The 18,472-nt window shown below is 35.5% G+C and overlaps 1 protein-coding gene across 1 annotated transcript in view; it reads right to left on the minus strand.

Moving 5' to 3' along the window:
• LRP6 (LDL receptor related protein 6) overlaps positions 1-18,472 on the minus strand; it is a 179,493-nt gene that overhangs the window by 69,126 nt on the left and 91,895 nt on the right. Inside the window, exons 4-7 of the mRNA XM_044227959.1 lie at positions 11,951-12,147; positions 10,068-10,199; positions 6,493-6,889; positions 5,232-5,403 (exon numbers count right to left, since the gene is read on the minus strand). Coding sequence (XP_044083894.1) covers positions 5,232-5,403; positions 6,493-6,889; positions 10,068-10,199; positions 11,951-12,147 — 898 coding nt within the window. The remainder of the gene's footprint in view (positions 1-5,231; positions 5,404-6,492; positions 6,890-10,067; positions 10,200-11,950; positions 12,148-18,472) is intronic.

The following is an 18,472-nucleotide window of genomic DNA, read 5'->3' on the forward strand; positions in this document are numbered from 1 at the left end:
CCAAAAAACACTGGAAAATGTTACAATGGGAAGAAACCTAAAGATCATCTGGTTTAAATGATCTTACTGGTCAAAATACAAAGACCAGATTGTTATGTGAATTATCTAAGGTCGCTCAGTTAAATGAAAAATCAAACAAGAATTAAGGTCAGGGTGTGCTATTACAAAATGTTTCAATAAAGATCTAGAGATTAATTACCACTCATAACAGCTAAACACCGTTACCAATTGTAAAGAAGCTAACTTCTCTTTTTAAGAAAGTAGGACATTAAAATCAGCACTCCTTTACTTCAGGAGTACAAAAACCAAAGAAGCAAAAAAGGAAAACTGAAACGTAAAATATCTCCACACATATTACACAGTTTTATGCTAAAACATGAGAAGAAGGTTAACAACAGAACATTTTAAAAACGATCCAAGAGCAAGTTCAAACTTGGTCACTAAAATAACATGCACGAAAATTTCCTAATTTACATAGATAAAACTACACTAACTCCTAAGTGAGGCAAAGCATCTTGTTTGGTGAGGCTCTAAGGGTTTGTTGTGGCATTTCAGGAAAGCATGATTATAATCATCATCAAGCAAGTTTCTCTCATTATATATGTGCAATATTTTTTTTAGAGCCAGACACAGTAGAGTGGATAATGAGACAACAGGACATATAATTAGATGATGTACTACTTTGGCTGCTGTAGATTATAACAAGTTAAATAATGTTGCTTAAATTGTACATCAAAAGGTAACTTTCAAATAGGAATTCAAAAATATGTTATCATAAAATAACTCCAAACAGATGCAAGATGATATAAAAGGACAGCACCATGTTTACATCTCAATGAATATAAGCCACTAATCCAGGTATTCTGTTGAGCTGAGGAATCTAATGATGGTGTTTTATCAATATCATTCTTCAGTTATAATATGCCAGGAACAAACGGGGAAAAATAGACATTCACATACATTCATATGTGTTGGAAAGGAGTAGAAATGGGCAAAGATTCAGGTATTTAGGCTCATTACTTGAATATTTCCCTAAAATTGAAAGATTCAGGTATTTAGGCTCATTACTTGAATATTTCCCTAAAATTGAAAATAAAATCAATTTTAAGGAGCACTGAATGTTTTAAACTGGCAAAGATTCAAAAGGAAGTACTCGTTGGTACTTGTCATATAATCAAAAGAGCTTTATCTCAACAGCAGATGATTATATTAATTTCTTAAGGAAGAATTAATCTTAGAAACAAACGATTAAGAAAAATCATAATGGGCCCTTGTGTACTTTAACAGACTTTCACAATACACAGGCTAAAGATGCCAGACAAAGAAATTACAAAGAAACCTGAATACTTGGAAAACAAATTAGCATATTGATAAAACAGAGGAAGTTGTCACAAAGGGAAAATGTAGTCCTGTAATTTCAGGCTTAGAATATGAAATAAATCATTCACCAACTATCAAGTTTTCAGCAAACATCCTAAACAATAATACCCTCTTTATTCAAAATTTCTTCGTACTTTAAGGCCCTGATAATTTCTGTTTCCCAAAGTTGTGCCAGGTATAATTAAATTTGGACGAACGACCTATGGACATTATATTTCTCTAAAGCAGGGAAATTTGTAATAAAAGACTAAAAACAAATCTACATGCCCATAAATTAGGTAAGACATCTCTTTTTATCTATAATTAGTAGGCATTGTTGTGTTTGTCAGAAGCTCAAAAATCAAAGAAGGAAAAATGAAATAAAAAGTATATAATAAAAAAATACATTGTGAGAATAATTTAACTGACATCATTTCAATAAAACCAGTGATTCAAAGAACAGTGATTAATTTTTTCAATCAGTAAGTTGTATATAATGAGAAAAGCACCCTCAAAACAAAACAAAAAACCCCAAGGTAATGTAACATTCTTAACTTTATATAATGGCAACAAAATGCTTTAAACTTATAAATTATCAATGATATGTCTCTGCTACTGAAAAGCAGTACTACATACCCTCAGTGCTATAGATGTTTTTGGCAGTGAAACCTGACCAAGAAAAATACGAATGTTAAGACACAATGTGCTTCTGCCTACTGAAGGGTCTTATAAAAAAGAAATAAAGGCTTATTTGAGGAATGTCCAATCAGAAAAACAGACATGACCCTTTCTGCTAATGCTTATTACAAAAGGAAGCCCTAGAATACTATAGTAACACTCAGGTGGGCCTAGGGGTGGGGGGGGGTGAAAGGGAGCTCAGTGCAGACAAGTAAACAAGACGCTTGGTTGTAAAAGGTGATGAAATGATTTTAGCATAATGAATAAGCATAAACAAGTACCAGCATGCAACTTTTATATAACACCTACAGATACGTGGTCACTATCAGCTAATAGGTAGAGAAATCAGATTTATCCTCACAGACACATTCTTTTTTTTTAAAGATTTATTTATTTTAGAAAGAGAGAGCAGGAGAGCAGGGGAGAGTCCCAAGCAGACGCCCTGTTCAACATGGAGCCCAATACAGGCTCAATTCCATGACCCTGAGACCACAACCCAAGCCAAAACCAAGAGTAGGATGCCCAACCAACTGTGCCACCCAGGTCCCCCTAACACTTTCTTGTATTAAAGCACCAGCCAATATTATGACTATCTTTTAAAAAATGTGGTATCATTGGCAATTCCCTGTGTACCATCTCTCTTTGTAGAAGCTCGTTATAAATCCAAGACAAACCTTTATGTTCTTTCTGCAACTCTGCAAAATAAAAACCAAACCTGAAACCCACAGCTCTCCAATATATCCAGCATCTGTTATACCACCACTTGCAGAAAAGAGAGAGAGAACCTGATCTGAAGGTACAGAAAGTACAGGTGGATGAACATTCTGAGCTCTCCCCATAAGACCCAATTAAAATGAAGAGTTTCCTATGCCTTATATCAGTATGTAAAACTTTACCAAATCACAATCTTTTCTTTTCAAATGTACTATAAACTCATAGAGTCTCATCCCAAGTTAAATTCAAAGTCTTTCATAAGAGAACAAGTCTCTACAACTATTATTTAATATTTTCTTAGGGTCCCAGGAAAAAACAGCTTTACCAAAAAGTTGGGAAGCATATCACCTAGACCAGGATAAGATCAGTAGATAGGATCACCTGCTACATACTAAAAAGCTAGCAAATAATGGCTTTAGAAAGAGAAGCATTTATATATTTTTCCAAAAGTTTTCAAGTTCGCTATATTCAACCTAGAATCGGGTAAAGGGAGATGAAAAGTTGGTTGTGGCAGTTGCTCATCAACAGTCTTAGAAAGAGAAACTAACGGTTTTTTTTCCCTCTAATTATGCAAGATTAATGAGATAGATGTACCACTAACACCAAATAATCTGTCAAAGAGGACACAGAGCAAACCTGGAAGAGGAGAAATAGATGAGAAAGGCAGGCTTTTAAGGATGCTGGTACCAGTGAAGGAAGAAGGAAAAAAGGAAGTGAGGAAGGAAATGACACCACTGCATACACATGTATATAGCTCTAGAAGACAGAATAGGTCAGAATGAATGCTAATTTTAAGATCTATGGCACTGCAGACCAAGAAAATAAATCCTGTTTAATCAATATTATATTTTGTTATATAATAGGATTCATTCTTATTCCCAAACACTGTCACTCAGAACCTCCAAAAGTTCTCAGTTCTCTACCTAAATCATCCTAAACTATTCGTGATTTTGAATAAATATCTATATCTAAATACTAAAAGTAACCTGAAGTGTGGGAAATATGAAAAACTCCAAGTAAGAAACAAATGTCTTATTTACAATCTAATCAGTCAGTCATAGTAAGCTTAAAAAGATACCAAATACAGAATTTTTTAAATCCCTAAAAAATAATAAGTCAAGTATTCTTTCCTTATGTACAAACAAACACTCTTGTAGGACACATGAGTTTTAAACTGTTTTTCTAAGAGTAGTAATACCTATACTCTCATGTATGGTCCACAGTTGGTCAACAATACACATCTGTGAACTGCTTAGAAATGGGTGTACAATTTATAGTCAGGCTGACCCAAGTAGGAAGCTAATACCTTATCTAATAAATAAATAAATAAATAAATAAATAAAGAGAGCCCGTAACTTTCATCTCATTAGCACCGCACTCAAAGCTGCTAAAGATTCAAACACTAAGGTGGATTTAAGGAGGGGGCAGCGAAACACTAAGAGGGAGAAAATTTATATACTCAAGTCTATGCAAAATTTTCTATTAATGCAAACCAGCTGCACAAATAAGTAATGCAGTTTTTAGTATTTGAACCTTGTGAAATACGAATGGGTTTTTCTATTCCAAGTTTCTATTCTGAAAAGAAGGCCCTTTATTTTTCCCTCAGAGTCTCTGGCACTCCTAAGAATTACCTTTCTAAATTAATGGCTCTGGAGCCCCAATTATCTATGTTAGGAGATAAGTGCTATGGCTCTGAATAGCCATTCCAAGTCACTCCTTACATGAAAGGTCATGCATCCCCCAAAGAAATACTGAACAAGAAACTGTTTTAAGTACATGATCCGTAGGACCTCGAGCACAGCCCAACTCAAAGTTGTGAAATTCAGAGCTCACATTCAACATCAAGGTATATGCCATCTACAAAACATTGTGATAAACCACTGGTTTATTGTGATTCACCACTGGCTGTTTCTACCAGAATTCTATTCTGATTGCCACAACTTAATTCTACCATATGGTAAATATTTTCCCCCAAGTTCTAGTTAATTAATCTTTTTCCTACACAGCTCATAAGTCAATTTAAAAATTGTTTGCATGTAACCACCTTAATACTTAATATATGCCACCACCTGTTTCCAACACTACTAACAGCAAAAGTTATATATACACATATGGGCTTTGTTCTCCTGACAGAAATAACAGCTCTTCCAGTATAGGTCTTATATAATATTTGATTTGTGCAGAAACTGTCCCTAGGAAATTCATACAGTGGCTTCATCCATAATAAGGAAAATCACTCACATAAGCTTTTAGGGTTAGAAATAGAGGTATATCCATTTCTCATGCCAGTAGAGAGCTCAGAAATCTTAGAGTTCAGTGGAAGAAGAATACATAATCCCTAGCATTCTTAAAGTTGAATAAAATTTCTGTAAAAGATATCTCTCGCACCCCAGACAAGAGGCAAGAATATCTGTATCAAATTAACATCAACTTAAAAACCATTATAAAACTGGTTTTAAAATGAAAAAGCAAGAACAAACCTCAATTTTGTCTGTTTTGGCATCTCCCCAGTATATTTTGCCTTCATCATAATCCAAGGCTAAACCATTTGGCCAACCAAGAGAAGTGTTGACCAACACTACTCGGTCGGAACCATCCAGAGCTGCTCGCTCAATTTTCGGAATTTCTCCCCAGTCAGTCCAATACATGTACCTATAGAAGTATACAAAAAATGAGCTAAAAACAGGTAATAAACTGTAACTTTCAGACATTCTAAAGGTAAGGTCCACCCCTCATATTACACTGGTATCAGTTGATGCCATAGAAGGAATAAAAAAAGGACTTAAACATACTCAAAATTTATGTTTAACACAGACATAATAGTATATACATGCTTATAGGAATTTTCAGATCAGTGTTTTCCAGAAATGATCATAAAAATGTCTTTCATTTTTAGTTCTGTTTCTTCAAAATATTTTGTGCTCCTTTCCACTAACAATCATCTTTTTCTTTTTTCTAAACTTTTTATTTATTTAAGTAATCTCTATACCCAACATGGGGCTTGAACTCACAACCCCAAGATCAGAAGTTGCATGCTTTCCCGACTGAGCCAGCCAGACACCTCAGCCATCTTTTTTTCTTGCTGGCTTCTCACCTGACATAAAATGGCTATCCCAATAGTGATATTCAGATGACAAACTAACCAACCAGTATGTTAACTCCTTCAGTAGTGCCAAGTAATTGCTGTGGTTCCTGGGAGTTTAAGTGGCTCCAAGGCATTGATATACACTAACGTAAAATAATTTGTCACTATGTTCACCTTTAGAATGAATCTCATAGTAACAAATAACATTGGTGAGTATATAGAAAGCTGTGTTTCCCTACACTGTGGTCAGGGTGCTATGACCAAAAAAAAAAAAAAAAATCAAGTCATTCATGTATCTTGGGATATACCATATCATTCTAGAAGTACCAAAAATGGGATGAAATTAAATCTTCTAGGGGAAGTTCTGAAAACATTTTCTTTCCATATTTTTCATGGTCATGATGCAACCTCAGCAAAATGTGTAGCCAACACCCCAAATCAGCAAGCACTGACTTAATTTAGAAAGGAAAAGTATTCAAAACATTCAAGGAAAAAACCCTAGCAATTCTTTAACTTGAGATTTTATTCTAATCACTATGCTCTAAAAATGTTTACTGAAAAACAACACATACTTCATATTGTTTTTCTCAATGCTTTTAGGAACCTGTAGAAAACAGAAACACCAGACAAAGTTTTCTATCAGCAGAGCTTCTTACCCAACCATGGGATCTAACACAATAGCCCGGGGTTCCTCTAAGTCCTCTGAAATCAAGATCTTCCTCATGGTCCCATTCAGCCTTGTCACTTCTATCCGATCAGTGCCAGTGTCTGTCCAATAAAGATTTCGGGCAACCCAGTCAACAGCAATGCCATCAGGATGCGCAATTTGAGCAGTGACCACAAACTGACTGCCGGATCCATCTATGAATGAGCGGCGAATGGCCCTCACTTCATCATCAGTCCAGTATATATAGCCTTCCACAGGATCATAATCTATGGCAATGGCATGACGGATGTCTTCTAATTGCAAAACAATGTCTGTGAAATCTGGTGTATCCAAAGAAATGCGTCTCAAGTCTGTCCTTCGTGCTAAAAGCAGTAATTCAGTGGCACCTAGAACAATAAAGTGAGATAAATGAAGAAAAAATTGAAACCCACAGGAAAAATTTAAATAAAACTCTAAATAAAGAATGTAGAACTTCTTCAGGAATGAAAAGTAAAGGAGTATAAATGGATACTTGGGGTCCATTTTGGGTAGAAATGGAAAGTAACACAGTGAAATAGGAAGCTTGACTATGAGGTCAAGCTCTATAATGGCTCAGTTCCTCAAATCAAGTTCTGATTCCTTCTTAGGTTCATTTGTTATATAGTCCCTGGAATTAATAATAGCTACTTAAAGGTATAATGAAGAGTGCCTAGGTAATGACTAAGAGGTTGAATAGCTAAATATTAAAGGAAGAAGGAGAAATAGGATATAGATCCTTTGTTTGAGAAGTATGTTCACAAAGGTAAATGAATCCAAGACAAAGATCTTTTGTGTTTGATGAGAGTGTTCTAAAACTGGACTGTGATGGTTTCACAACTATAAATTAGTCAAAAACCACTGAATTGTACACTTGAAATGACTGAAATTTATAGCATGTAAATTGTATTTCAGTTAAGCTGTCTTAACAAAGAGACCTATAAGGCAATGCCTGACATAATTAATGACAGAGAGAGCTATGGTAAAGGAACAAGAAGCAGCAAAGAGAGGGAAACACTTAAATGTTATACTGCTTAAGAGTAAGAGTTGTGGATCTGACAGAACTGGTGGATTCAAGTTCCTATACAAACTTGGGCAAAACTTCATCTCTCTAAACCTAGTTTCTTCATCTGTGTTTCAAGGATTGCTCTGAAGATTAAATAAGATCCACGTAAAATTCAGGAATATACTGAACATATAAGTATTTTGTAAATATTAGCTAATAGATTATTACTGTCATTAGAAAAGAAACACTTTTTTTTTTTTCAAGATTTTACTTATTTATTTGAGAGAGAGACAGTGAGATAGATAGCATGAGAGGGGAGAAGGTCAGAGGGAAAAGCAGACTCCCTATGGAGCTGAGAGCCTGATGCAGGACTCGAACTCTGGGATCATGACTTGAGCTGAAGTCAGTCGCTTAACCAACTGAGCCACCCAGGTGCCCAGAGAAGAAACATTTTCAAATTTTTATTTCACCGAGTTTTAAGTCAGATTTATTTATGAAATGTTTTTAACTCGAAGTAGTATTGAATAAAAACACAGCTGAGGATGAGGATGTTAAGCTCAATCTTTTGTTTGTTTTGATTTTTTAATTGTTCAAGTACAGCACCCATAAAATCAGCTAACTATTATAAAAGATAAAAAGGAAGCTGACATCTGAAGAGTGAAAAAAGATTCCCAAAGAAGTGAGACTAAAAGAAAATACTGGCATTTAGCTTCACATCAATCTGGAATTACAGTTGAAAAAACTGAGAAGAAGAGTAAAGCTCTCAACAACAGCTTTTTGACTCAAGGACTAATTATAAATGAACTTGATCTCAGAGAAAATACAGTCCTAAATGCCATAGCAGGCACCAAGCAGGAGTAACTCTGTACCATTCACTGCCTCTGCTAAATACCAAAAGGAGCCAGTCCCAAAACTCTGCAAACAAAGAAGTCATAGAAAGTGAAGCTGTTAATTTGAACAAGGTGATCAAAACAGAATAGTTAATTTGAAGCTACTATATGCCAAATGCACATCTAAAATTCAAAATACTAGTTAAACATGTGAGGCAGTAGTCAGACCACTATTGCTAAAATAAATCCTCTGTTTTAAAGTCAGGCTACATTTTTAAACAAAAAATTACAAAAACCTTTTGTTTTAAATTGAAACCAAATTGTTGTTTGCCATGGAAACTGTCTGACAAGAGTCAGCCAGCTTCACCTTTGACTAGGAGGATAATTTATCAATGCCAAGTCATGACAAATATCCTGTACACCAACTCAATTCCATCCCTCTGACTCCCTGACCTCCTTGCCAGGAACTCTGTAACCTACTCTGAAATAAAGGTTTCTGCTTTTCACAGTTACATAAAGAAGCCACTGCTAAATGCAACAATTTTCTCACCAGGTCTTGCTGGTGGCTAGAAGACCAGAGAGTGATCCATAGAGGTAAGAAAGAAAAATAACATTCTCATTAAGAAGAAAAAGAGAAGAACTGGTGTACTCCCAAATCAGAAGTCCCCTGAAATATCCTAAGTCAACATATTTCTCCGATATGCCCTCTTTCTATAGGGAATTAAGAGAGTAAGGGAAAGAGGCAGTGGTTAAGTATAGAAAGAGGTTGCTTTAAAAACAGAACATGGAATATTTTTTCTTCTTCTGAAAGTACATCTCAGTTGTTAAAAGGCAATTAAAAATATCATTCAATAATTTTTTAGAAATATAGCTACCCCATGATAAGTCATTATAGTTGAAAGTTTAATAAACACTGCTTCCTTGCAGAGGTTCTTTATTTACAAATACTACCTACTGTTAAAAATATATTCTTTTGGGTGCCTGGGTGGCTCAGTGGGTTAAGCCGCTGCCTTCGGCTCAGGTCATGATCTCAGGGTCCTGGGATCAAGCCCCACATCGGTCTCTCTGCTCAGCAGGGAGCCTGCTTCCCCTCTCTCTCTGCCTGCCTCTCTGCCTACTGTGATCTCTGTCTGTCAAATAAATAAATAAAATCTTAAAAAAAAAAAAATGGATATATATATATATATATATATATATATATATATATATATATCCCCCTTTTAAGAGAAGTAATACTCGGAAGCACCTGGGTGGCTAGGGGGTTAAGCCTCTGCCTTCGGCTCAGGTCATAATCCCAAGGTTCTGAAATTGAGTCCCGCATCAGGCTCTGCTCAGCAGGCAACCTGCTTCCTCCTCTCTCTCTGCCTGCGTCTCTGCCTACTTATGATCTCTCATTTTCAAATACTCATTTTCAAGAACCCCCTGTGATATAAATGATTGACATTTCATAAAAAAAGAAATAGCACCTAATTTTCTTCAAAAATAGCACATTAAAAATTTAGTTAAAATGCTAAAATAACTTACAAAACAGTATTAAAGAGATGCCCTAAAACACAAAACAACCCATTATATAATTGATTGTGATGACAAAGATCAAGCAACTAGTCTCCCAAATACTGTAACCTACAGAGATTATTATAGAGAAATAAAATAAATCATAAAGAATTTCAGTTGCTATCTGAATTTTTTCCTTCTTGGAGACCATCTTCTTACCATCTTTGCAGGTTTTTCCATTCTCCAGGAGTTTGACCCCAGTTGGGCAAGCACACTGATAAAAAGGTTTGACTGGAGACATCAAACACAAGTGAGAACAACCACCATTATCAATTCCACATGGATTTGTAGCTGTCAAATATAAATCACATTGATTAATACCAATGATTATGGATGCCCTCCCTCTCTCTAGGTACACAAAGGTTAACAACCATAACATGAGCAACCGTGATAAATGAAATTACTACCAAATGTCATCCAGGTGCTTGGCTACCAAACCATTTGCAAGGAAGGGAATTAATCAGTGAGAAATGACTTAGATTCTGTACCCAAAGAGGAATACACAAGAAATAAAGCAGGAGTCCCCTGCCCTAAAAGAGCTTACAATCTAGTCAGTACACCAAAATTAACAAGCTAGAAAATTATACAAAACAATGAAACTAAGCGCTATCTTGCACATGACAGACCGTAAGTAACTATAGAGTCAAATAGAAAGTAAATCACTAGGAATTAAAGAAGAAAACTTTCATGGAGGACACAGGACATGACAGGACCCCTGAAGGATAGGAAAGATAGGACATTTCAAATGTGGTAAAACTGTATGAGTAAGAGCTTGAAGGCTATACACTGGGAAAAATAATAAGGCAAATAGTCTAACTAAATATTCAGATTTCTGTTGACTAATAAGAACTAGAGCTGAGTGAGCACAGAGAATGGGAACAAATTGTGGTGGATGGCACTGAAAGCAAAGATGGTAATTAGAATGGTAAAAAATCCACTTTGGAAAGATTAACTGGAAAGGATAGGCATGGTTGATTAAAAGAGGAAAAACAGAAAAGCAGAGATTAATTAGCACTTTTGTCAAAACTATGGAAAGGGATGGATTTAAATAATATTCATAAAACAACAACATAAGATGGAGACCAACCAAATATGAAACGTAAAGCAATGATGACTGCAAATTTTGAAACTAGTAAAACATAAAGGTTCAACAGTGCCATTAAAAACAAAAAAACAGGGAAATTCTCTCCTAACGGCTAACCATGATAATAAAAAATTCATACAGCATTTTTTAAAAAGGGTAGACATATATTTAAAAACATTTTTATGGACTCATGATCATCAGATTCCAATATAATATATTATTTAACTATCTCCCCCTAAATGGACAGAGCTAATACAAAGCAATGCACAATCAAAATACCCTTTATTTTTGGCTATGGAATACAATCTGAAATATACTTAGACACATGCCAGACATTTATTTATATACAAGTGCCAAACACTTAACATTCTCATATTCCTTTTAAACCTAGTTCTACTCCTCTCTTACAAGAAATTGTTGCCAGCAGTCGAAGTCCAAGTCACTGCATAGGTTGACCAAAAATAGAAGCAAAACTAAGAAAAAAGGTTGGGGCAGGGGAATGTTGGGTGGGGGAAAGGTTAGAAGGGGAATGTGCACAGAAAAGTTTAAGCAGGTATTTCATCAGGCAACCTAAGGAACTTAAAATCACCAGTTAGAGTCACAGAGGTTTTAATTTTTAAAAAGTGCTTCTTTTTAAAAACACACTAGAGAGAAATAATATAAAGAAATGCATTTGTATATAAGCTTAGCTATCTCAGCTTCTTATTTTATTTCTCTCTTCTCAACCACCATAGCCCCAGATCCAAACAAAGGAATTAAGGTGGCCAACAGTGATAGATAACAAACTACAAATGGCTTAGGCTGCCGTTTAACCTGAATTACATTTTGACATTTTCCCCATGTTTAATTCCTTCCCACTACCTTTGGATATGTCCTCTCTGCTCCTGCCTTCACTAAAGCCAGACATCTGAGTGCTAAAGCTATTCCAACTTGCAATTTAAAAATCAAGATCACTTACCATTTGGCTGCCTCTGTTGGCTGAAGGCATGTATATCCATGGGAGAGAAGATGTTAGAATGGATTTCACGCAGACCCTCGCCAGTGTACTTGTTGCAAGCCAAAATGGAGTGTGTATTCCAGTCAGTCCAGTACAATGTGTCCTCAAATAATGTCAAGGCAAAAGGATGTGGAAGGGAACCTTTAACCACTGCCTGCCTATTAACAAAAACAGAAAAACTCAAACATTTCTAAATTTTATCAAAACTTGATTCTGCCCATTAAAACATCCTGTTTTCCACAGTAACACACACAAATCCTAAGTAACACAAATCTTAAGGTCAAATACACCTATGAAAAATAAATCACATAATAAATCTGAATATATTTTCATAGTGTCCAAAACTCCCAACCAAGTACTTGGCAACAGGCCCCAGGTTCATTACAAACTAGCAGAGAGAAGGCTCAAGTATTAGCACTGCTGTCAATTCCCATCTCTGGACTCACATCTTCCATTCTTCCATAAAATTCATGTTCTTAGGTGAACAAAAAGAAAAATCCCCAGGTTTGAAGTTGGCACTGTGAAGTAATTTAAATCTGCAATAGGTTTTCCCCTTCTTGATGTGTAAAAACAAAGAATCTGAGCCTGTTTCTTCCATCATTTCCTATGGTTTTGGTAACTGAAAGTAAAAACATATACTTGAGGCTAAAAAAGGTGTTTTGGTGGAGCTCATTCTGCAAACCCCAGTCTAGCTCTAGTAAAGGATCACTTCTACTTGCTTTCTGCTATATAGTGACTTAACTTCCACAAGTCAGGTAGCAAAAACAAACACCAAGTGCTGCCACTTGTGTTCATGAGACAAAACAGACCCAAAAATCTCACAAGCAATCCATACTATATGAAAGGAAAGGTAGAGAGCCTGATTAGTGCTCAACCACAGAACTTTGCAGTGTCATGGAGAGTTATCAGTAAATATTCCTGAATAACAAACAAGTCATGTTCTGCTCCAAAATAACATTCAAGAAAAAAAATTCTTTGATATTTACCTAATGTCAAATATAATCTTTTCATAGACAGACTGGGAGGGAGGAATGGAAAGTATAAGCAACCAAAGAGAAAGAAAGAACATCACATATTGTAGGGAATACAATCCAGTTTTTAAGGTCCTGGACATTACTTGATGATCTCAAATACTGAAGAGACCACTAGCATACAAAATTAAATTCAAGAGCAGTAAGGTAAATTTTATCTAGACAGAGTTAATATCTGTTATGTACATGGAATGGTCCTAGCCTAAGGTGTTTTAAATTCAGGCCAGATTTTTTAAAAACTGAATACAAGATTAGCATGACTGGTTTACCAAACAAATTTTCTATTTTAGACACTCATCCCTACTCTGCCAGCCCACGTCACCACAATTTTCTCTCATTTTTCTTCTTTTTCCCGTAGCAGATTACTTTTCCTTTTCATTTCCCCAAAAGAACTGTCACAAAGTCAACTTCTGAGGTGGCTTCTTCCAATTTTTAAATGAACGGCTTTATTAAGTTTACCAAAGTGCTTATGCTAATTTTAGGAATAATATCATAGTTTAAGTCCAAATTTAAACAGGTCTACATATTTCACACTAAAATCTATAAAAATTCGGTAGGGTAAGAGAGTTCTGAGAAGCTGCCAAGAAAGAAGTTACACAACTGGAAAAGGAAGAATAGTAATAAATGACTTAGAATTTCATTACTACCCTAAAGAACTACAAATTCCATAATAAAATCTTTGAAAAACTTTGGGAAGAAAAAAAGCCTTCTAAGTCCTTTATATATTATTAAATTAAAAGTTAAAATTCACCCTATGAAGTAAATCCAGGAAAACCAACAGTAAAAACAAAATCCCTCCCTAAAAGACACATTTATAAAAGATATACACTTTATATACTGACTAAAAACATTTATATATCAGTAAGAAATCAGATAGACCAAAGTTCAATGTCCCTCTGACACTTATTACTTACATTATTTCTGTAAGTTTTATTTTATCTATAAATGAAAAATAATAATCTATCCCCACTGAGTTACTATAAAGTTTAAATGATAACATACGCAAAAGCATTTAGCATTATGTCTGGTACTTAATAAACATTTCATGAATAATCCCTCAATTTTAGGATACATTTTTTCAATATTTTAGTATTTCTGAGATAGGGTAGCATTTTACAACTGAGGTGTACATTTCCTGTTTTAGTCTATAAATCAATAAAAAGTTTTTAAAATCAGTATCATTTTAGAATCAAGTAAATACTATACTCTGGCTTATTTATATTCCCAAGATCTCACACAACACTGTGCACAAATTAAATGGGATGATTAGACACTCAGTACTCAGGAAATGCTTGATAAAATTAAATTTTTTTAAAATATTTTATTTATTTGAGAGAGAGAGAGAGAGAGAGAGAGAGCAGTAGACTTCCCACTGAGTGGGAAGCCCAATGTGGGACTCGACTCATTCTCAGGAACCTGAGATCATGACGTAAGCCAAAGGCAGACGCTTAACCAATTGAGCCACCCAGGCGTCCCTAAAATTAAATATCTTAAATGATATATGTAATTAACAGAGCTGATGATGTGGGGCTCGATCCCAGGACCCTGGAATCATGACCTGAGCTGAAGGCAGAGGCTTTAACCCACTGAGCCACCCAGGTGCCCTGTTATCACTTATTTTTAACATATTTTTTGGTCATTTATTGATTCATCCAACCAATGGTGACTTGTTCCTGAAAATGGAAATAACTGTACATAGCCTTCACCTTTCATCTCTCTGGTTAGGATTACTAAGTAGGCCCATCTCTCGGTTTCTCCCTGAAAACTTAAGTTTCTTTAAGGAGGAGTTGATCATGGGTACCAAAAACAAACATGGCAGAAAGATCAAAGCCCAGCTCTTCAGCAGTATGTCACAACAAGAGTTAAAAAATGGATCTCCAATATGAAGACAAAAGAAAAGAAACTGAGACTGCTGTTGATACTTTGATTTAGTGCTGACAACCTCTGAGTAACATCCCTTCCCCGTGTCTGTCATTTTCAGCAGTGTACTGATACGGCTCAATCCCACCAATACCCCCAAGTACATAAGCCACTTGCTGCCTCTTTCATATTCCATGCTTGGTGGGTGCCTCTCTCAAATTCTGTACCAACGGGACTTATCCTTTACAGAACACCTGTGCACTTGCATTCACTTTCTCTTTCTGGACCTCTTCCCAGAACGCTGTCCTCTGCCCCTGTTCCAGAATTCCCCCACCTGTGTGGGTAATAAATCTTTGTTTGGTCATACCAAAGCACTACTGTCATTAATTCTGACATGTGAGCCTAACTTTGGAAGGGAGCTTCCCTCATCATAGTGAAGCTGTTATAATACATAATATATATATACCTCTGCTCCCAGTGGTAGCAGCACAGGTTTGAAAATCTCCACAAGCCCTCCACAAGAAAACACAACAACCAGGTAGCAAAACCAAAACCCATGGACAACGTTCACAACAGAGCCAAGTAAAAAAATATTACCACAAAACCCAAAATCCAAAAAGGTAGGGCAAACTACCAAGAGCCATAAGAGCTGATTGGCATCAGTATTTCTGCAGGAGGAATCAAAAAGAAAAAAAAAAAAAAAAAACAGGGCCATCAAGAGACCTAAGAATAGGAAAACACACAAGATAGGTAACAAGAAAAGTAGGGCAAACAAATATGAGAACATCAGCTGACTAGGAGGGGTTCAGGCCACTCCAAGAATGATTGAATACAATGAGTTCATGGTTGGCACTGAATGGGGCTAGTGCATTTTAACCCACTGTGAACTCTCCAAGCTGACATTCCAGGGCTCCCTTCCAGACAAAGCCCCAAACTGAGGATAAATTACTGGGAGTAGAATGAAAAATGAGAATGATAGGTACAAGCAAGATAATGGAAAAATAAGGTACAAAAAAAAGTGGGAGAAGGAATCAGAGTCAGGAAACATCAGAAAGCAAGCTGCCATTTTTAGAACACACACACACACAAAACGAGAGTTCTATGAAATTACAAAAGTTATGATGCACCCTGCTTCTCTGACAAGTTCAAGAAATACAATCACACATGAAAATAAGGCAAAAGAAGTATTAAGGGAAATCCCATTTAAAAAGTTAATATTCAAAACAAAACCAAAAATAAAGAGAAGAATCATATCTCTACAGACAATTAAAATATGCCAGAAATATATGGCTCTTGAACAAATAAAATTTATAACCTAGTGCAAAATAATACTTTAACACAAGAGAATAACACAAATTAAAATTAAAAACCTCAAAACTGAGGTGACAGAACTGATGAAAGAATAAGAAATATAAGAATAAATCATTTCAGAAATGAAGTTTAAAGTAGAAATAACACAAGACACAATAAACACACAAATAAGGAAACAAAGTGAAAATGAGAATTTTTTTCTTTTTTTTGTGATTTTTTTTCAGTTTTACTGAGAAATGATTGACATACATCACTGTACTGAGTTTAAGGCATACACGATGATGGTTTGATTAGCATATGTTATAAAATGATTACCACAATAGGTTCAGCTAATACTCATCACCTCAAGTAGAAACTTCAAAAAAATTTTAAAAATTTTTATTTTAAAATTTTAAAAAATTAAAAAATATTATTTGTGATGAGAATTCATGGGATTTACTCTCAGTAACTTTCCTGTATGTCATGCAACAGTATTAACTACAGTCATTATGCTGTACACTGCATCTGTAAGGAGAAATTTTTAAAAATCAAAAAGAAATAGAAGAAATTTAAAAATAAAAGATATGAAATACAAAGGACAGGGGAGAGCAGAATTATACTGGAGCAAGGATATGACCAAATGGTAACCTGAGTGGTAACCTGAGAATTAAGTACCAGAAACAGCAAATATGTAGTTTAATACAAAAAGACTACAAGCACCTGGGTCGCTCAGTCAGTTGAGCATCTGCCTTCGGCTCACTCATGATCCCAGGGTCCTGGGATAGAGTTTCACATCAGGTTCCCTGCTCAGTGGGAAGCCTTTTCTCCCTCTCCTCCTCCCCATGCTTGTGTTCCCTCTCTTGCTGTCTCTCTCTCTGTCAAATAAATAAAATCTTTAATAAATAAATAAATAAATAAATGACAATCACAGCAAAAAGGAAGGGAGAAGGAATGGAGACACACTAGAGTAAAATTTCTATACTTTATAGGAAGTAACTCAGTTTATATAAAGTTGATTTTAACAAAATGCATACTGTAACACTTAGAATAATCACTAAAATTGTTTTATTCTCAAAAATATAGTTCAAGGGGCGCCTGGGTGGCTCAGTGGTTAAAGCCTCTGCCTTCAGCTCAGGTCATGATCCCAGGGTCCTGGGATCGAGCCTCACATCAGGCTCTTTGCTCAGCAGGGAGCCTGCCTCCTCCTCTCTGTCTCTCTGCCTGCCTCTCTGCCTACTTGTGATCTGTCTGTCAAATAAATTAAAAAAAAAAAATCTTAAAAAAAAAAATATATATATATACATATATGTAGTTCAAAAATTGGGATGCCTGGGTGGCTCAGTCAGTTAAGTGTCTGAGTCTTAATTTCAGTTCAGGACATGATCTCAGGGTTGTGATTCTGAGACCCAAGATGGGGTCTGTGCTGGGCATGGGTCCTGCTGAAGAGTCTCTATTCTCCTTCTGCCCCTCCATACTCACATCAGGTTCCCTGCTCAGTGGGAAGCCTTTTCTCCCTCTTCTCTTGAAAAAAAAAATTAAATTAAAAAATCAACAAAGAAATTATCTATTAGAAAATACCTACTTAATACAAAAGAAGGCAGAAAGAACCAAAAAAAAAGAAAAAAAAAATCCCCAAAATGGATATGAAAAAACAAACATCAAAATGTCAGATGTAAACCCAAGCATATCATTAATAAACTAAATGTGAATAAACACTTCAATCAAAAGACAAAATGTTGGGGGCACCTGAGTGGCTCAGTCGGGTAAGCCTCTCTGCCTTTAGCTCAGGTCATGATCCCAAGTCCTGGGCTCTCTGCTCAGCGGGGAGCCTGCTTCTCCCTCTCCCTCAGCCTGTCACTCCCCCTGCTTGTGTACTCTATCTGTCAAATAAATAAATAAAATCTATTTTTAAAAAAACAACCCTAAAAGGTTGAGCACCTTAAATATATACAGTTTTTCCTTTTCAAAAAAAAACACTTCCCTATATATAGACAAAGATTTTTAGACTGGGTAAAACACTTGATCTTAGCCAAAAGGCAGAGAAGCGATAGACTGGGTAAAACAAAACAAGATTCAACTATATGCTGTCTACAAGAGACACATTTTATATTCACAGATATAAACTTAGAGTAAAAGGTCACTTTAAACAGTAACCATTAAGAGAGACGGAGTGACTCTATCAGACAAAATATACTTTAAGACAAAAAATATATGAGGTAAAGAAGCACATTTTATACAAAGATTCCAAACATCACGAAGAAACTACTATAAACATATACAAAACCAAACAAACAAACAAACA

This window comes from Neovison vison, chromosome 12 (assembly GCF_020171115.1).
Source record: "Neovison vison isolate M4711 chromosome 12, ASM_NN_V1, whole genome shotgun sequence".
NCBI classification, from domain to species: domain Eukaryota; kingdom Metazoa; phylum Chordata; class Mammalia; order Carnivora; family Mustelidae; genus Neogale; species Neogale vison.